The 21,531-nt window shown below is 40.7% G+C and overlaps 1 protein-coding gene across 6 annotated transcripts in view; it reads left to right on the top strand.

Moving 5' to 3' along the window:
• The first annotated feature begins 1,924 nt into the window (after positions 1 to 1,924).
• Positions 1,925 to 21,531, top strand: part of LOC117557461 (pleckstrin homology domain-containing family A member 7-like) — a 166,548-nt gene continuing 146,941 nt past the window's right edge. For 3 of the 6 annotated variants that reach the window (XM_034233300.1, XM_034233298.1, XM_034233299.1), the window contains exons 1-3: positions 1,925 to 2,088; positions 2,205 to 2,281; positions 2,410 to 2,467. In XM_034233300.1, the coding sequence (XP_034089191.1) occupies positions 2,006 to 2,088; positions 2,205 to 2,281; positions 2,410 to 2,467 (218 nt within the window). In that variant the 5' untranslated portion in view covers positions 1,925 to 2,005. Of the gene's footprint in view, positions 2,089 to 2,204; positions 2,282 to 2,409; positions 2,468 to 19,651; positions 20,552 to 21,531 lie in introns of those variants that run through there. The other 3 variants (XM_034233297.1, XM_034233304.1, XM_034233301.1) reach the window with 3 other exon arrangements.

Below are 21,531 nucleotides of genomic sequence, written 5' to 3'. Positions count from 1 at the left end.
GTGCAGAGTGATTAAAATCAAAGCTTTTTAAAAAAAAATGAGTTTCCCAAAGTTGTTAAACCAAGTCTTTAATCTCATAATCAACCCCCTCCCAGCTAAATCAACTAAAGACTCAGGTGGCATGTATTTAAAGAGGTCAAATCAGAACATTTTTCATTCACTCTCCTTAATTACTGCCAGCAAAATAATAACTGGCAGAGCAGCTCCTCTCCTCCTCTCTCTACTCAATGTATCAGCAGAATGATGCCTTTATGTACAGGCAGAAATATGGTAACTATGAATGACTCATATCAACAACCTCTAAAATAACATATGACAGGTCTGCACTGATGCAGGATGTGAATTTCCATTTAATGTGATAATGTGTTTCAATGATATGAAACATCTCAAGCCTACACTTAGATGGAGACATGCTTATAATGATCCAGTGTGGACGCAAAAGAAGACCGAATTTATATGATATCAATAACATTTTGAGATGCAGTTGTACTAAGAGAACCATGTGAAAAGTCACCGAATGAAAACTTCTTAAATATGCCAATTGTGTGGAGACATCATCAGACTTTGGTATATTTATATTTTATCATGCAAGGAATTTTCTTTTGGTGTATTGATGCAAACATACTTACAGTACAGAGAAATACAATTGGATAATATCGGTAAATGTTAAATAACTGAATAAATATAAAAAATATTATAAAAGTGAAGAAAAGAAAATAGACACAAACTAAAAATCATACATGGCAAGGCAAGGCACACATACATACAAATACAATAATATATGAGACAACATTGAAGTCAACAAAAGTTCAACATATGCAAATTGAAAGTTTTAAAATGGGTTGTATTGTGCTGAAAAGTGTAAATTGGTAGTATTAAAAAAAGTGCAATTGTTCCCAGTATGGAGTATTTGTAGTTTACAGGGATATAGTCATAACATACATTTAAACTCCATGTCATGCCAATAATATTTCACATTATAGTATATTTAGTTTAGTTGACACTCATCCAAAGCGACTCTAGACCCTTTATTTGAGCTAATAATCTGAATCTGTAAATTAGCTAAGGCTGTAAGATAAATGATAGCTTCCAAAAAAGTATAAGGAAGCATATCATGGTACTCAGAAAGTACCTACACATATTACTTAAAGGTCACCTATTATGCTAAATCTAATTTTATATATACATCAACATGTGTCCCCTCTTCTTCATGTCTCTTCTACATCAACATGTGTCCCCTCTGTGTAAAGAGATTCTGAAAGTTTCAGGAAAAAAGATTCGCTCACTTTTTGTCCTGATCCATTTCTATAAAAACCTGTCTGAAAATGAGCTGATCAGATTTTGGCCACTTTATGATGTCATAACGATTTTTTGGCTTGTGTAACCATTAGCCAATCACCAACCAAGGTAACCCCCCCTCTTATCACCTGAATCTCCTCCTAGAGCACCATTGTGTTCTTTGTAACCAAATATCTCTCAGAGGGGCGTGGGGAGGGGCTCCGTATTTTCATCTAGAGTAACAGACAGAGAATCAGCACTTTGGAAACAGGGCTGAAACAGAGGGGATTATGGGTAATGCTGCAATGATCTGTTTGGTGTTTCGAGCCAAACACTTCAGATACATGTTTTGTACATATCTGAGACCTATAATAAAGTAAATAGGGGACCTTTAAGTAGGGAACAGTATTTGAGTATATCTACATTTTATTCCTCCACTGGTTATGGCCACGTTTTCATGTCTACATAAGCACAGATAAAAGCTTGTTGGCACAGTCTATTGGAACAATAATGGTATAACCCTGTCCTTCAGTTTATAACAGCACTTTTCTCTCCTTTTTTCCACCACAGCTTGAATGCCTTTCCCTATAAACCTGTGCCTGTAGCTTGCAGCGCTCGGATTTACGGAGTTTAGGAGGAGTCCCTGAAGGCAGCGCCGGCCTCTTCTGATCCTCTCCGGAGAGAAGCTCCATGGAGAGGCGGAGGAGACGGGACTTCAGACCGGATCATGGCGGCGCCTCTCGGGCGGGACTCCCTACCGGAGCACTGCTCTTACGGTGTGTGCAGGGACGGCAGGGTCTTCTTCATCGAGTGAGTCTGGATTTCACGCTTTATCGCACCACAGCTCTCCGGTTTAACGGGAGTTAGAGCTGGTGTTTGCTTCCCGGTGGTGTAACAGGTGTTTTTTTCTCTTCCCTGTATAATAGCGATGAAGCGCGCGCCACCACCTGGCTGCACCCACGCTCCGGTGAGCCGGTAAACTCCGGACATATGATCCGCTCAGGTACATTCATCATGTTTGTCTCCACCTGTTTACTTTAATGTGTTTGTGTTCATGTCGCGGCCCAGTCCGAGGGGGAGGAAACTTTCAGGTGTCTCTCAACAAGTCTCTCGTTTGGGTTTTTATTTCAGACCTTCCTCGGGGATGGGAGGAAGGATTTACGGACGACGGGGCCAGTTTCTTCATAAAGTAAGAAGCGTTAATCATGACTTGTTTCTCCGTTATGCTACACGCTCACCTGCGCATTACTGAAAGTTACCGTGCAGCTTAACTGAACATGGCTCCTGTCTAATCACCGCTTCAGGGACAGAGTGGATTTACACGGGGAGTGACTGGGACTTACCTGATGACCCACTAATGACCCCTTTTCCTGCAGACATCCGCTTTGTGTTTTTCAGGTTCTGCCCCTTTAGCCTTTAGGCTACATTTGTGTTTTTAGTGCAGTATTTTATTGCATTGATGCAAAACAGATTGGATGCTTAAGTTGTGATACTGAGATGGTCAGTGGGAAAGGTACTCGTATTGAAGTTTTAAGTATCAATACCACCGTATTTACTGAAGCCTACACTTGACATGCTATATCAGTGTGTTAACACAATAGAAAACTGAATTTATACCAAATCATACATTTCAATATGCATTGTACAAAGATAAACCAAATGGAGAGCAGTGGTGTAATGTAATGAAGTACATTTACTAAGTAATAACAATTTTGAGAGACTTTACTTGAGTATTTACACTTTTCTTTACTTTGTACTTCTACCCCAGTACAATTCAGTGGTACATTAGATTTAAAGTGGCCCTATTTAGTGCATTAGAAACGTACGTATGCAATAATAAAAAAACACAAACAGATTTACGTGTTAAACTTGGAAGAGCTGTGTAGTTTTACAATTGGTAGCACTGTGCAAAGTGAACAAGAACAACTCCTGCTTTAAAACTGTATTGGCATCCAAGTACCAAAAGCGCTCACTGTAGAATGTCCCATCTCAAATCATTTTCATTTGATGAATAATATAACGTTTTTAAAATACTTTTTTAGCTTGTGAATCCTCCAAAATACTTTGCATTCAGCTATAGCTATGTACTCATAGGCTGATAACAAACCAATATTAGAGAGTGACCAGAAATCAGATAACAATATATTGGCTTTTTTGCTTCAACACAAACCTTTAATGGTGCTTCAGTCTCCAAACGACCATTGGAGAAACGCTGAGGAAAAACCTGCACTACAACACGTCAGTAACCTCTGCTGTTATCAAAACATTTGAATCGTTTTTGCAAGTGCTGACAAATTAATCTTCCACTGTTTGTTTTTCGGGTCGGCACCCAGCAGACATGACGGATATTTAATTGAGCACGCCAGTTATTTTGTTAGTGCCATGTCTTTAAAGCAATTTGTTGTTTCTTATCAACTGACATAACTGTGAGTATCCTGCTGTAATAAAGTGCAACGTATTTTAGAAACACTTTGATGACTCATCGCTCAAGGCTTAAGGCGTTTTCATAAGAAGATAACTCTCACTTAAGACCTGGACATGTTGTTAAGACTTCTATTGACTTCAAAAATGATTTTACATTCAAAGCAATAGAAGTGCCAGAGTTTCATGATGTTCTATTTTAAATTGTCCAATCTGCCAGTGATATTTGTAGTTAATAGTTGCATTTATTGGTACATTTGTTCATACATTTGTCCTTGAAAAGGAACTAAATATGTGTCTTTTGTGTCCTCAACAACTTTATTATTTATTAAGAACATTTTTTGTGTCTTTTCTAGACCCTACATGATATAAAACAGTTTCAGGAAGATGTATTTCATTCTGGCTGTTGTCTAACTCTAAAAGTACGTTTTCTGTTTCTGAACATTCAGCACCTCATTTCTCTGCTTCTTCAGCAATGAAGTTCCTACATGTAAACGCAAAGAAGCCCGTTGTGTTTGACCTTCATGTTTCCTGTATTCTAGCTGCTGTGAGAAGAACATGTCAAGGCAGTGTCATGCTTTTCATGGTTTGGCATAATGTCTGCGATACTTAGAGGAGTAGAGGAAACGGCAGTATGAATGTTATACAGTGAGTCACATTTCAAGCAGGAGGGAATGTAGCGTTAAGCAGGTAATGTAGATATACAGACTGATAACACACTTGTTAAGCACTTGGGGGGAAAAAGTTGAGGAATTGACCTTGAATTTGTAGTCCTCCTGACTCAGGAACTCAGCCAAAACTTACCTCTGGACCCACCTATGAGAATATGAATGGAAGGTAAACTATCAGCATGATTCAATTGTGGAATTCAGCTTTTAAAGGGGCCCTATTATGCTAATGTTCAGGTTCATATTTGTTTTTTCTGACTCTACTGTGACATGTGACAGTGAGTGTGTGGGAGAGAAACTCCCTTTGGAGGGAGTACAGGGATTTTAGCCTTTGCAGACCATTTACATGCACACAAACCTTTAAACTCACTACATGAAAGCAGGGTGTCCGCGGGGTCTTAAAAAATATTAAAAGTTGATAAATCAATTTAGCGAAAAATGAAGGCTATTAAAAAGTATTTAACAGCATTTTCCAAGGTATGACATTTTGTAGCTTGTTTTCAATAAGTATATAAATGGTCCAAAGAGGTTGTATTCTACAGTGTGCCTGAATGTAATCATTGCGTAGGTGTGTATTGTGATTCTGTGTAGTTTATTGATGGCATCCCGTTGGATTGGACGTCATCTGAACAGGACATCGCACGCTCACTGCTTGATAGCACGAAGGCCCGTTTACGCCGGTTGTTAAACAACATCGTTATGGGGAAATGCAAGTTTGCGTCCAAATGGTTGGAAGATAAGGAGGAAGGACAACCAATACTGCATATAGTCAATGTGAGGTAAAGTGTGTCGCCAAGGTAACCGGTTAAAACTCCAAGTGGCGATGAGGTCTTAAAATGTATGGAAAGGGTCTAAAAAAAGGTTTTAAAAGGAATTACATCTGACTTCAGGATTCCTGCATATACCCTGGAAAGGGAAAACCCCCAAAAAGCGTAATAGGGCCCCTTTAAATAGTATCTATACTAACTGAAGAAAACCCAACAACACTATATGACGTAAGTTGTTGTTGGGATATTGTTTGGCTAAGTATAGTATTCTTTTTGGTTCCAAAATGTCAGAAAAGGCCATTTCCACTCTCCCCAACGTAGAGATTTCCTGCTTTCCTCTGTTTTCTATAGTATTAAACGGAATATCTTTTGGCTTTTGCACAAAGCATGACATTTAAAAACATCCCCTTGTCCTTTAAGAAACTTGGGTGGATATTTTTTCACTACTTTCTGATTATTTCATCCTTAAATAATTGTTAGTTGCATATCTACTTACAGAATATTTGTCTGGACACACTTGGATTCCTTGCCTCAACATACTTTTCTGGCATTTTCTGTGTGTGGGTTTGTTAGTTAGACTTCTTGGTAGATAATTGATTTCTGTAGTTGATACATATTCATACAAAGACCACACTTCTTGGTCTCTAAGATGGATAATTAACATTTTGACTGCAATTTCTCTCCACTCAGTGGGTCAGTAATTTAGACGTTTTGGGGATTTGTTATCTTCTTCAAAATGCCTTCAGTGGGATTTAGTGTTTAACGACTTGTGCTGAGCGTTTCTGCTGACAGAGATTGAAGTGTCTGCAGATAACAGCAGGCAAAGGTCACTCATGTTGCTGGTAATTGCACTTGCTTCAGCACAAACGGCCGTTTTCTTTGGTGAAAGCTGTTTAAGACCTTCTGCTGTAAGAATTCAGGCTTATGCAGAATATCTTGTTGTGTTAGACGCTGATTAAAACCCATCAGAATCAGCCCTAATGTGCTGTCGTGTCTTTGCAGTAATGTCTGACAGTTATGTATGACTCGGACGTGTGTGTGTGTGTCTTTGGCACGCTCTAAAATAGAAATATCCTAAATGGAAAAATGACATGAAACTGGCAATTACTGTGTTTTTGAATTTCCTGTTTAAAATGAAACCGTTAATTTAAGCCACACTTTCTCTTGTTCAGGTTTCACATGTTACTCAAACAAATATTGTATTTCAATTGACTGTCAAGCTGTTAGCTGTTGTGTCGGACATAATGTGGTGTTTGTTTGAGTGGGAAGCATTTGAATATTTACCATAATGTAATATTTTCAAGCCTTGATTCTTAAAGATAGACCAAAATCCTGTGAGATTACATTGTACCGACCCGGAGATTTTTGTAGAGTCCCTCTGTTATTCTTCTCTGATATTAAGGAATGTATTTTTATTCCTGACCTCAGTATGACATGTAACACTATCGCTGCTCTAATGGTGTGTTCAAGGACAATCCTCATATTCACACTTCTGTTTACTTTGCAAACCTTTAACCTTTGCCTCATAAACTGCGAAATAGTGAATGTCGAGGACGCTTCCTTGGTAGGACATGTCTCCAAGTCATTTCCTTCAGAAGCGAGGCAAGAATCCTTCCTAGCCTCGGAAAACGAAGAGTGGTGGAATAGGCTAACAGGTGTGCCGGTGTGCGTCATATGCGAAGCCCCGCCTTAAATGGAGCGCGATTTCCGCCAAAGATTTTGGAAATTGGTCCGTGCGCAAAGCATTGTGGGGATTTTAACACCGCGGAGGATACACATGTGCAGTCTCGCTAGGATGGACGCTGGGCTCGGTAGAATTCCAAGGAGCCTGGACATTGGAACAGTCCTTCGGCGGGACTCGATGACGTAGCATCCTTGAAATAGTGGCTCTGGAGCATCCTTTCTTGACATTGAGAAACACCCAGAGTCTCTGTCTGAAGTAGAACTGTACCAAAATAACAATGAAATTATATTTATTCAAGTAAAATAAAAAATGCCAAACATCTACACGTTAGAGCTTATCACATGTACGTATTTCCTGCTTTTTCTTTTTTGGATCTCAGTAAATTCCTAATCTTTTGGTTTAAAGGGAACATAATAAGCTAATATTCAGGTTCATATTAGTATTTTGTGTGTCTCCTGGGACATGTCTCCATGCTTTAATGTTCAAAAAGCTCTTATTTCTGAAACCAAAGCCCAGTCTGCTCTGATTGGTTAGCTGGCCGGCTCTGTTGTGATTGGGCAACCGCTTAGAGATGTCCCGCCCCTTAGCCTATCATGGGCAACTGCTTAGAGATGTCCGCCCCTTAGCCTATCACGTACAATGTGTTGGAGCGCTAGCCAATAGATCTGGAGAATCGTGTCACATCCATCTTCAGCACATACAGGTAGAACCTTCAGGTGTGGAAGGGAATCTTTTCTGCGTTGCTCATGGACAGCACTTTTTATTTCCGTTTGCCAAAATGTGACATTAGTTTATTTTCTCTCTGCCAACCTTGAAGTGGCTTATGAGTGGTATTTCTTGAAGTAATAACAACCTTGAAGTCCAATTTCCTATCTACTTCGAAGGGGGACTGTTTATCTAGAGGCCATGTTTATGTAACTGCCCCACCCCCCCCCCCCCCCCGCTGTCTGTTCTGGAGCCTCTTCTATCCCAAAAATGTTTTCATGTTTTATTACCAGCAACAAGAGCAACAGGGCTCTGTGTCTCTGCGTGTTTTACATTGTCTTCGGATGCTCAGAGTTCTTTGAATCTGCTTTTCTGGGCAAAATAAGTTTCCTTCTTAACTCTGAAGCACAACAATATGTGTCTTTTAATTATGTTTACAGTGGATTGCTTTTATCCTTGTTATTGCTGTTAACAGAAGGTCCTCTGTGGTCCTTGTTATGGCTGCAGCTCATAATTATTGAGTAATCTAACAATTGATACCCCAGTACTCAGTAAAGGGTATAGATGTCCATCGCCTCTCCTCTGAGCAGACTGTACCCAAAGGAAACTGGTCAGCAGAGGATTTTATCCCCAGGATGAAGCACATTTGTGATCTGTTTCCGACTTTTTGTTTCAAACAGAGCTGATACAGTTCAGCTGTTCTTTATCCAACCACTCTGAGATCTACTCTGATTAATTACTGCAAAACAAACTTGCTGGTAGTTACTAGATCTTGTAACATCCTGGGTGTTTCTCAATGTCGAGTCAAGCTGCTCCAGAGCCACTATTTCAAGCATACTACGTCATCAAGTGCCGTCGGACAGTTCCAATGTCCAGCATACATGGAATTCTACCAAGCCCGGCGTACTTCGTAGCGAGAAATTTCGAGGTCTTAAAATCCCCACAATGCTTTGCGCACGGACTAATTTCCCCAAATCTGTGGCGGAAAATGTAAGGCGGGGCCTCTCATATGACGCACAGTTGCTCGCCTGTTCCACTCTTCGTTTTCCGAATGCCAGGAAGAATTCTTGCCTCGCTTCAGAAGCAAGTGACTCGGAAGACATGTGCTACCAAGCAAGCGTACTCGACATTGAGAAACACCCTTGGTCTTTAAACATGTGGTCTTTAAATTGAATATTTACACTGGCTAGAAATTAACATTTTCTCCGGTATAAATAATTTTACATGAAAAACAAATGTGGCATATTTTAATATAACCTAAGTTGACGACGTAGTAATGTAATTTAGCATTTAAGTTGTTTTTATGTTCAATTTTTGCTTCATTTACTTCCTGAAATGAGCACATGACACAAACATACATATCATATTCAGGTCATATATTCCACATAGCTTTTATACCTGTCCTTCTTCTCGTTCGATGCCTTAATGGCACCGGACTAGAGACAGCTGTTTATCTTAATGCACCTGGTGTAGCGAAAGGAAATGCATAATAAGTTATATTTCTCATGCATACATTTTGCACTACACTAGAATGTAATCGTAATTAAAGATGTAACATTTAAATGTCATATTTGATTAGCCGGAACGAGTAAAAGTTTGACATTTTTGCTGAATAAAAGACTGTATGAATAATATATTATCCAATTGAATAATTTCTGCATTACTTCTAGATACACACTAAAGGGCAAAACGTCTGGGGAAAGTTTGTCTTTTCTTCAAAACATCTTAAAGGCACTTATACCTAAATGTTGTCCACTACTGCAATAGAGTGGTGCAGAAATGAGTCCTAAAACCCGGAAATTAGTCAGCATTTTACTACTTTCTTACTTACAATGTTATTTTTTAAAAACAAAATAAGGTCTGTGGTTATATCCAGCTCAAAAGCTTTTCCTGTTTTGTTCTGCGACCTAAACTATGTCAGTAAATATATATGATACGTCACGCCGAATATTAGCCGCATTTAGCTTAGCGGTTGTGACATGCGACCGTGATGTAGTACGTCTATAGCCTAACTGTAGTTTATTGTAGTCTTTGGAGTTAATCAGTGGATAATATCCCGCTGAGCAAACAATTTAAGTGTCATAAACGTGCCACAGGTCTTATTTGTGGAAATATTCCAAACTCAAATGAAATGCATCTCATTGCTTTTTTGTTTAAGGCCCTGTCACACTGTCCCGAAATTGACACCCGATGGACACACGAATATGGAATTGTGAATTTCGCACGAAGATGGCCCCGAACCACACACGAAGGCAACATTTACATTACATTTAAGACATACAACTGCAATGAAAGTACCAAAAACTATGATACTGTACTTCAGACTTTGTTCTTTACTTTATCCGTCGTTATATGTAGAAAATATTACGTTTTTCTCCGTAATGTTGTTTCCATAACAACAACAACTTCCTGTCACTGTCCTTCAAAATAATATATTATATCCTTTTTAGTTTCACAGAACACAAATTGGGTTATTTACATAATATATTTACATGATTTTGTTGTGCAATAAAGCAACCCAATGGACACACGATAAAGGAAATGTTCAAATTCGGCTGTGATCGTAGCAACATCGGGCCATTCGTGAGGGCATCTTAAGCCATCGTATGACCGCCGGTGGAGTTTCTCAGGCTCCGGCAGCAACTTCGTGAGCGGTGGGAAAATCTTTGGCATGCCAAAAAATTGCCGAAGGACCTTGCGAAGGTTCATTTTCGTGTTGAATTTGTGTGTCAATTGTGCCCTTCGTAAGGCCATCGTGAGGGCATCGTGTTATCATCGGTGCCATCGGGCCTTCGCCCCGATCAGAGTGAGGGTGAATGCCCGATGGCACCGATGATAACACGAAGATGACACGACTTGACAAGATGCCCTCACGATGCCTTACGAAGTTGCCGCTCACGAAGTTGCTGCCGGAGCCTGAGAGACTCCACCGGCGGTCATACGATGGCTTAAGATGCCCTCACGAATGGCCCGATGTTGCTACAATCACAGCCGAATTTGAACATTTCCTTTATCGTGTGTCCATCGGGTGTCAATTTCGGGACAGTGTGACAGGGCCTTTAGGGAGCTCTTGTGACGCTAACTTCTAGGTCGGCCTACGAAAATACGTTATCACTGCACCAGGTGATCTCTGTGCGTAACCTTTTGTAACTCCCAGAACTGTTGCTGATCTCACTTTAGACGAAGCATCAGCAGCATCTCATTTGTTTTCTGCCTCTGGCTGTTTGCTTCTTCCTGTCTGTCCCCATCGTTCACACTTCCAGTTGTTCTTTGCCTGGGCTTGTTGTAATAATCCCCCTTTATGTCCCTCTGTGGACGAGTGGGACGTAAGTACGAGTTTGTTTGACGACTTCCACCTCCGCCGGGCTGAGCCCACTCACACATACCTCACTTCAGAAGTATTACTCAGCGTGCAATAAGACTTTTGTTTGTCTAAGATCGCTCTCAGTATTTGTCCCTGTGTCTTGCGTTTGCTCACACTCATACCTACGCACATGCAAACAGACGTGATGTGTGAGTCTCTCTTCACCCTGAGGGGCCTACAGATGGGTTTCTTCCTCCCACACTCCCAGCAGGGGGCCTCTGGTGAAGGGAGGTGGGGAGCAGAGCCCATCATCAGATCCAAGGAGGGATAAAGCATGACTGGCTTCACTGAAGGGGATTCAAGGGAGGCAGCAGGGAGAGGGAGAGAATGACACACACACTTACACACTCACACACATAGTGAGAGACTGAGAGATGTCAGGGTTGTCTGTTGGTAGTAATAGAGAGCTGGTTCAGCCCTGTCCTTAGTCATCATCCTGTAATCTAGACAGGTGTGAGTGACCATGTTCAACCATTGTCTGTTTGTTGCCAATACGTTTGATCCCCAGCACCTATGTCAAAGTGTCCTAGGGCAACTTACATAACCCCAATTGTATGGTAATAAAGTGAATTTAAGTTGCTATGGATAGTAAAAATAACATACACTGTAAGTAATTGTTGCATACAAATGAACATGGCTTGTTTTCCATTTGATCTAAGTTAAACTACATTACCATTATTCAGATTTGACTTTGTTTTCAAGCTGCCTAAACGTTAAGTCAATTGTCATGTAGAGCATTTCTAAGCAATTTTTAATAACTGACTAGGAGTTTAGCAAAAATAATAAATATGTTTGAGCTCTACGTATCTGAAATAAGAGGATTTGCTTTTTTCTTTGCGTTATATCATTGGAAAGTGGATTTACCAGCAACAAGAAGAAGTCTACTTGGGTTCAGATGAATTGGGTGCTACCTTTTTTGACATTTTTTAAATCATGGGTCTTCAACAGGGGGGTCCGTGAACCCTAGGTGGTCCTCAGAGTAAGGCGGGGTGGCTATAATATGGTTACCACAGTAAATGATGGTTCTTTTGCACCACAACTTTTAAATATGTCTGACAATTCACATTACAGTAAGATAAATCCAACATATTACAAGATGAGAAACGTTGGCCTGGCATGTGATTTATGCAACAACAGATGCACCACATTTCATTTTTGTGAATACATCAAATAATAATCAAATTAGCTTGCCTTTGATTCTTTATAGCAACAAATGTGTCCTCCTACCTGCTCGTATTGAAAGACCGTGACACTGAATGACTCAGGGCTTTGCAGATCTGCAGAGATGATGCTCTTGGCTGATTCAGTTATTGGCTGTGCCGTGATTTTCGCTCTGCATGATTGGCAGCGTAAGCACAATGATGGTATCAAGAAGCCGTGACAAAGAGGCTTATCTGAAAGAAGCTTACGATAATGTCAGGAGTACGGCCTTGCAAGACTGAAACCCTTTCAGGCTCTGTGTTACACTGCCTGTAGACCACTGGAGAAGAAGAGAGCACTGGAGTCCTTTTGGTCCTGTTATGTTTTGATACATTTCTTTATTAAAGCTTAAAAATGTTTCTTAGCAGGGTGGGCTGTGTCGTGAAATGTGTTTTCTCATTTTTGACCTTTTTAACTGCCAAGCATAATTCCGGTTAAAAAGACATTTTTGAAGAAATACGGCAACTGATTATTAGTTTCACTATAGAATAACCTTCAATTACATCTTCACAATCCTTAGAAAATCACTCATGAGTCAGAGAAGAATATATTCCTCTCTCCATGAAAAGAGGCTGCCGGATGTGAGCTGGTTGACGTAGTAACGGCTATTTTTCATTTCTCGAATTTTGAGGTGTCACCGGCGGTAAACAACCCTAAATATAGATGTTGTGTACAGAGAAGGCCATGCTGCGCTAGAGCGAATCCACCTGAGAGGCTGCTTCCAGGCTGCTTGCTCGCACAGAAAAGGGCAACTCCGTGCGAAAGAGAAGTGGTTTTCCATTTTGATGGAAAAATATCTGCTCGTAAAACCAATGGATCATATTAATAAGAACATTGGGTTGGTCTGTGCTCGCCGTCTAACACTCTTTGTCCTCGGATGAAAAAGAGGCTTTTGTTTTGCGGTGGAGCCACGGCTAGACCAAAGAACCAACAGTTCCCTGGCAGACAAATAATAGCTGCAAGAGAAAGCTCTGTCAACAATAGCTTTTCTGTTGTTTTCACTTGGAGGAAGGTGCTAACCACTTTCTGTTTCAGAACAGCAGGAAAGTTAGAGTATTTCTTGTATAATGTCAGCCCAAGGACATTGCTATCATCACCGGCTGTCTTCCATACTTAATGACACTCCCTCCAGATATTTGCTTTCAACACCTGCGTCATACGCAAGGCTCACTCCAGCAACATATGCAAGGATTATACAAAGTGTTTTCCTCAACAATTAGTCCACATCTCCAGCTCATAGAGTCCTATTGTGAACCTGGAAAATGTTGAGTACACCAAAGGTTTTAAGTATATTGGGGGACCACAGCCATTTGAAACAGCTGGATGCTAAGTTGCATATGTTGGCCAAACGTCACAATCAGCCCAAGTAGCATATATGAGCAGTATAGCCTATATGTAAAATGTGCTTGGTCATTGATTTGTAGGGTTATTAGAGGATACTGAATCAATTTTTTGACATTTCTTGATCAAATATGGCTGTTTTAGACAGAAAGCGGACATGTTTGTCACTCGGCAGACTTTAGATTATGAAGGTAAATTAGTGACTTCCAGATTTGTGCGAGGTCAAATATGTCTTTTCAGAAATATTGGCCAACATCTAACTGATCAAATGTGACTTGATGTGAAGGTAATAGGTCACCTGCTGCATATCTGTAATGTCAGGTGCACTCAGTGGAAATGACCTCAGTTGTTTTGGCAAATGTGAGTGAATTGACGCTAATTTACCTTGGTTGTGGTTTGGCTAGATGCAAAAGTTTCTCCACACTCTGAATAAACTCAGCAGGAATATGTGCTCTTGTGAATATTTGATGTTGGTACACCTCAAGGTGAGAGAAAGGAGACGTTTTTGGAGGATGATGCTGTTTTATGTAGTGAATTACTTTGAAAATAAGATGAGTAGATTCTCATCAAGTCTAGGAATCTTCCCAAGAGATGGCGTCTTTCTCACCTGCTCTTCCCTTTTTTCACTCTATCTTGATGTGAAAACTGATTTTGCTTTCACTCTTTTCCCCCTGTTGTATGTCGCTTGCTGTGCCTTGACCTGTTGACCTCCAATCCAATTGTTTTTCTGTTTCGCTCCAAGAGGTCGAGAGAACACGAGGCGATTGGAGAGTTCTTGACTTCAGGTGCTGAGCACTGAATCTATCAAACTATTAACAGTTGTATTGTGTAGGTGTGTTTCATCATGACAAAATGTTCTCCCGGAAAACTCCTACGGTAGCTTTACAACCACAAAGGCCATTTAAAATGTAATTTGTAATTCATTCTGGAATAGCATGGCAATGGTGGAAGATGTAGTCACACAACTTAACAGGTGTGTAGCTGACTTCAAAATTAAGGTTAAGAAAATAGCTGTGGTCCAACCAAGGGTACTGGGGTTGTATGGGGTAGGAAGCAGGGAACCACTTGAAGCTATTGGCCCAATTTGGAGTTGCAACAGGTGTGCTCCCATTGCATGATGGTTTCCAGTTCAAAGAATGTGATAGCTAACTAATAAAGACTGGACTTATCGTGAAACATCAAAAAGAACGGTCCTGGTGCTCTGGGAACTCCATCGGCGTTTTTAAGGATCTTTTGACATTGTATAGTCCTAACTGGAAACAAACATTTCAAAAGTGATTTGACAATGAGGCCCTAATAAAGTAAATATATGTGGTTGGATGTCAAGTAAAACTGATGAATAATGAACAGTGATTTTTGATCTTGACTCTTTTGGCTATTGACTGGAAATGGAAAACACCGCCTTGTCTGAAATACAATCAGAATCGATTCAGTGGCTGAGTCACATTGACTGTATGAGTTTTGGACACTGTAACCAAAAGCAGCCCGTTTTTATCACTTTAGACCCTTATCACAGCATTTGACTTGCCAAGCAGAAAAAGCAAAGGGCTCTTGGGATCCTTCACTCTTTGACACGTCTTATCGGACACTTGAGGAAATGAAGCCATTGTTAATGAGACTATTTAAACCCATGCTTTGACGGGGTAAAATGTCAGCAGTAAAATGTAAGAAGAGGGAAATTGTGTTTTTTTTTTTAACACAGAGAATCACTTTTCTGGGTATATAAATGTTTTAGTAAGCATTAGTGAAGTTTTGAAAATGTTTCTGATCTAAAGGAAATACAAATGTGACTTTAAGCTGAGAGCTGCAGGAACTAAACTGCAGGAAACTGACTACGTCAGGTGTAGGTAAGAAGAGAGACGACGAGAGAGTGAGTCAGAGTTGATGCCTGACTCACTCTCCTATACTGAAACCCACAAGGACAGCATAGGCCACTAAACTAATGATTTGTGTGTGTGTGTGTGTGTGGTGTTGGTGTGTGGTGTGTGTGTGTGTGTGTGTGTGTGAGTGTGTGTGTGTGTGTGGGTGTGTGTGTGTGTGTGTGTGTGTGTGTGTGTGTGTGTGTGTGTGTGGTGTGTGTGTGTGTGTGTGTGTGTGTGTGGTGTGTGTGTGTGTGTGTGTGTGTGTGTGTGTGTGGGTGTGTGTGTGTGTGTGTGTGTGTGTGTGTGTGTGTGTGATGTGTGTGTGTGTGTGTTGTGTGGTGTGTGTGTGTGTGTGTGTGTGTGGCTGTGTGTGTGTGTGTGTGTTGTGTGTGTGTGTGTTAAAAAAAACCGGGCACATTCTTTTATACCATTTCCATCCAAGGTAACACTTTTTAATTACACAGTATTGTTCGATACTTAATGTAACCACTCCTTTTGAAATTCAGGGCTAGACGGCGGCTTTTATTTCAGCTTCCTAGTGGACACTCATTTTCCTGCTATATGTGATTTACACAGTTGCGGTGTTTCTTGAGTTGAAATGTTCTGTAGTCTAATGTTTACTGGTGCAATAAACATACAGGTATCTTGTTGGTGTTGGTCCAAAGACAACAAGTTGCATGCTGGGATTGTAAGGTACAATGAAGCGTCATAGCGATACAACAGCAACTTTATTATTCTGTTCGATTAGATTAGATATACTTTATTGATCTCAAATTAGGAAATACTTTTCTTACAGCAGCATGTTTACAAGACATTGCGCATATGAGAACCTGCAAATATATATTAACAGAAGAAAGATGGAATATCTAATACCCGATATGAAATATACAGAATACACTATTAGACCACCTTACTACTAACACAATTGAAACATGGGATATTATATACATTCAACAGTTTGAGTGTGTAAAACTATGAATCACAATTAAAGCGACTTAAGCAATTCTACTAACAGTTTATTTGAATGTGTACTTTATTATTATTATCAGATCTGTCTCTCCTCTTATCTAAGTCCACTTGGAGGTGTAAATCTCTCTGTTGGTTAACTTTCGTCTCATAGATTGTGTCAATCACTTTTCCTCTCAAACACAATTAATGAATGAACCACAACTAACTGATTAGATGCACATTTCTGCTCATTTTTGTAAGTGGTTTGATACTTGTCTTTTCTGGTTAGTTAGTCAGTGCGTCCGCTTATTCGTGGTTCAGTTTGCAGATGGTTCTATTTTCATTTTAAAAGGGCCCTATTATGCTTATGCCTCTATTGTGACATGCCTCCATGCTTTAATGTTCAAAAAGCTCTGAAAGCTGCTGATCTAAAAGCCTTATACGGGAGGCTTTCTTACTAACCTAACTCCTGTAGTAGTTCTTTACACTTAGGCGCCCCTGAGCATTTATTCAGACCTTTAGATGATCCTCTTGCACACGCTGAGATTCAACATCAAAGAATGGTTGTCCTAACGATGCAACTCTTCAGTGTCTGATAATCCATCTCTATTATTGATATAAAATTCTAATCATCTTAAAACTGAGATGTTATGTTTGGAGATTGTGTGTGTGTGTGTGTGTGTGTGTGTGTGTGTGTGTGTGTGTGTGTGTGTGTGTGTGTGTGTGGTTGTGTGTGTGTGTGTGTGTGTGTGTGGTGTGTGTGTGTGATTGTGTGTGTGTGTGTGGGTGTGTGTGTGTGTGTGTGTGTGTGTGTGTGTGTGTGTGTGTGTGTGTGGTGTGTGTGTGTGTGTGTGTGTGTGTGTAGCCTTGGTGTGGGGATCAGATGGTCACAGGTTCAAACCCCACTGCAGTCAGCATGTCGTTGTGTCCCTGAGACACTTCACCCCAAATTGCTCCTGTGGGGATTGCCCACAGTATTGAGTATGGAAGTCGCTTTGGATAAAAGCGTAATGTAATGTGTGTGTGTGTGTGTGGAACAAATCGAGGAACGAAGAAGATAGTTCTAGCTAAATCACAAAAAGTTCAGCCTAACCCGATGAATTCATTATTAAAAAGGAACACAATTATTCATGTGCAGTGAAGAGTTTTAAAATGTCAACTCCATAACTATAAGTCGTCTTTGAACCTTGCTGTCATCATAAGTAATATTTTTTCTTGTTCTGAACACACTTTAGTTTTCCCGTCACAATCACTGAGGTCAAAAGCTTGAACAAATACAAAAGATTGACAACTGTAAGTATTGAAAGTTATTCTTTGAATAAATGTCACTCCTGCATGTCCACACAAAGAAGTAAATCACTCACACATACAAGCTATTAAAATGTCAAACACAGATTTGTGTGAACGACGGTAGTTCTCTTCAAAGATTGTGAACAGCTGCGATTGATTCCTGCATGTTAAGCAGACTTATTGTTTTTTCAGAAGGCGTAGAGCACACTCAGATTTCTGAAAGAGATCAAAGGATGGAGTTTTTCTTTTTTGTTGACAGGTTTACCCCCCATCGGTACACCTGTCCAACTGCCTGTTTGGTTGCCTTGGTTACGCTTGCCTTGAAATCCACAGCAGCTGTTTTTGAATTCTGATTCCCTTCCAACAAAATATCTTTCCTTTCCTGTAGTGTGTTGGTGCATGTAGTCAGTGACATCACTATGTAACACTCGCACTTCTATTGGCTAGCGCTCACACACACATTGTACATGATAGGCTAAGGGGCGGGACATCTCTTAGTGGTTGACCAATCGCAACAGAGCCGGCCAGCTAACCAATCAGGAGCAGACTGGGTGCTGGTTTCAGACAGAGTGTATGAGACAAATAAAGAGCTTTTTGAACATTGACAGCATGGAGACATGTCAGAGTAGAGACACTAAATACAAATATGAATCTGAAAATGATCAATATAGGCCCCTTTAAAATGTTGGTTGCTGATAATAATGTCATATGGGACATGAAGATCAGACTTAAGAAATATTTTATTCTTTCTCTCCATCCAAGTGTCCTCTGCCTACTTAGCCTTACTTCCTAAGGATGAAAGTCACATTTCCTTTGCACACCGTTGCCTGCTCCATTGCATCTTGTTTATCCTCTGTCCTTTTGATTTGTCCATGGTTCAATTTCCCTCTTTCATCTGGTTCTCAAAATAGCTGTTGAAAATAACGACCATGAGACAGGTTTCGACTTCATGAAGGCAGTGTGGCAAGAAACAAACCAACATGATTTGTGCATCAGAAACATGGCTGTAAAATAGATTTTCAGGAAACAGCCTTGTCGTCTCAGCAGTGGCGAACCGTGGCGATCACAACTGGACCTTCTGTAGACACACCCACCCCCCGCCCCTCCGCGGCATTATAATGTCCGTCTTTTCACTGAATTGTCGTCTTGAAAAGGTACTCACAACAATTCCGCAACAAACTTAATCTTCACCTGTTGCACTTGTCATTTCAACGTTATAAACAATAAAACGGCATGAATTGCTTCGTCACATTCATCTAGGTCCTCTGTCTCGAGCCAGTTAACTAGCGGGCCTTCTAGAATACCCTGGAACCGAGGGGAACTCTGAAAGAATACGCCCATTGGCTACAAAATCAATATATGATTGGTGATCAAACTGTCAGTCCAAACGTACGCTCTCATTCAGTGCAACGGCCAGGGCATTCGATCAAGGATGTAGAATACCTTGGTTGAAGGATGTTCTACCCAGAGACCCAGAACAAGATCTGATTGGTTGCTTTTCTTTTCTAACACAAAACCACTGAATGCGTAGTGCATGGTCCGAGAAGGACAAACAAATCAACGTAAAACACTTGTAATATTACAGATCCAACAACACAGATATGATTCTCATTTATTCATTTTATTACAATTTATTTATATAATTAAATCGATTGTTTTGTTTGTTTATCTGAGTGTTCCAGGGTATTCTCTGAATATCTTGAAGGCCCTGACGGTTCGCCACTGCGTCTCAGTACTTATGAACACAACATGGGCATTAAGTTGCCTTTTAAGAATTAAAGCTCATCATTCTGAAATGTTATATACAACACTGGATCAAAACTAAGCAAACTACATCTTGCAAAGAAGAGCTGCAACAATTAATTGATTAGTAGATTATTGCATTTTTTTTAATGCAAAATAGTCAGAAAATGCTGTTTTAGCTAATTGAAAACTGTTTAATATCATATTAAACTGAACATCTTTTGGTTAAGGTATGACAAAAACAAGATATTTAAGGCTTCTCCTTGGATTTCGTGAATCTCTTAAACTGGGCTGGACATTTCTTTTACATTTTTGACATTTTATACACAAATGATGGCACTATTGCACAATGTTTCGTTTTAGATTTCTGCAGTGGTTTACCAGATGTTCAAGGCAGCACACAATGGGCTATTCAAACAACAAACTTCAGATATGGAAAATGCGTGAAATACTGAGCCTACAAATGGAAACATGGAATCAAATGCCTTGTGCACTCGTAGAATGTTCTCCACATGACAATCCCACACGTCTCTCCAGCGTAGGACCAGCACGTCTCGCTCTTCTCTTCATGACTGTTGACTGCAGACCAAGAGGAAAGCATGAAGTTGGAAAGTGTGTGGGGGGGTCCATCTGTGTTCAACACTGAAAAAAGAAGGGCCGACACAAAGGAGGGATTTATGCCAACCGCGAGGAAGAGAAACAACAAGATGGTTGATACATTGTTGTGGCGCTTAAAGTCTGTCTGGTCGTGGGAGACAGTGACACTTCTGTCAGTGTTTGGAGGAGGAGGGCCCGGCCACCAAAACATTAGCAATGCAGCTCGGAGAGATCATGTGAGCAGCAAATTGGGGAGGTTGGAGACAGAGGACAAACAAGGAATTGGGGGACAGTTGTTTGGACAGTGTAGAGAATGTCTGAAACCTTGAAAGATGTCAACAAGCTTCAGCAATCTGCTCTGTTCCTTTCAAATCAGGGACCTTTTAATTGAGATTGTCGGACATTGTAGTAGAACGACATTTACATGAAAACCTGGAGAAAAGGAGCTAAATCGAGACGAAACTTCAAGTGAGGTTTCAGAGAGATAAAGTCTTTAAACGTCGGCATAAGAGGTTCCTTTGTTGCGTCAGGATGGGAAACTGCTGCAGTCGGGACCCTTCACGGGGAGCCGGTCACGAGCTGGTTCCCATCAAACGTCACACTACCTGGCCAGCGACCGCCAAGGTGGTCGCTAACGTTGAAGATCATGAATTCTCAACATGGGATCTGACGGGCGACGCAAGGTAAGGCCAGCCATGAAGTACTACAACAGCATTGGCCTCTCTGGAGGCATAGTGTCTGTTTCATCTAAAGAAGAGGTTCTTTATGGTGGAAGGAGTTGTTTCTGTGCTGTGCATGAAGTGTGTGAAGTCGATAACAGCTCGTTAGCTTCTTTTTTTCCAGGAGAAACACCGCTCCCTTCGGTAGAGTACATCGTCGTGCCGGCATGTCATAAAACAAGTTGTGTGTGGCGTAGTTTGTCAGCTTTATGGGATTGTAACGAGACATAAGGGTAGACACACACTGTGCATGTTGTGACAAATGCACATACCCGATGACACACACACACAGATCCCCAGCTGAATGCAAACATAAGATTTAATTCAGCTTGACAAGTGCAGTGACAGCTTTAGTGGCACGCTCAGCACTTTCCTCAGCCTCACTCTGCTGGTCACACCATAAAAAAGGTGTATTTCCTCCAGCTGTGGGACACGGGCAAGGCTGAGGAAAACAGCCGTGACAGAGGAGGATGTATTGTACCAGAAATGATAAACTGTTACTACATTAATCTCCCGTTGTCTTGCAGACGTAGTTGTGACTTTATTACTTGAGCAAGACATGACCCGACATCAGTTTGGCACAATGCTTGGATACAGTTTTTTTTCCAAGAAATTAGGGCTGTCAGTCGATTAAAATAGTTAATCGCAAATTAATCTGTGTGTGTGGTGTGTGTGTGTGTGTGTGTGTGTGTGGTGTGTGTGTGTGTGTGTGTGTGTTGTGTGTGTGTGTGTGTGTGTGTGTTGTGTGTGTGTGTGTGTGTGTGTGTGTGTGTGTGTGTGTGGTGTGTGTGTGTGTGTGTGTGTGTGTGTGGTGTGTGTGTGTGTGGTGTGTGTGTGTGTGTGTGTGTGTGTGTGTGTGTGTGTGTGTGGTGTGTGGTGTGGTGTGTGTGTGTGTGTGTGTGTGTGGTGTGTGTGTGTGTGTGTGTGTGGGGTGTGTGTGTGTG

Source organism: Gymnodraco acuticeps, unplaced genomic scaffold, assembly GCF_902827175.1.
Source record: "Gymnodraco acuticeps unplaced genomic scaffold, fGymAcu1.1, whole genome shotgun sequence".
Taxonomy (NCBI): domain Eukaryota; kingdom Metazoa; phylum Chordata; class Actinopteri; order Perciformes; family Bathydraconidae; genus Gymnodraco; species Gymnodraco acuticeps.
This window is presented reverse-complemented; position numbering and strand designations above follow the sequence as displayed.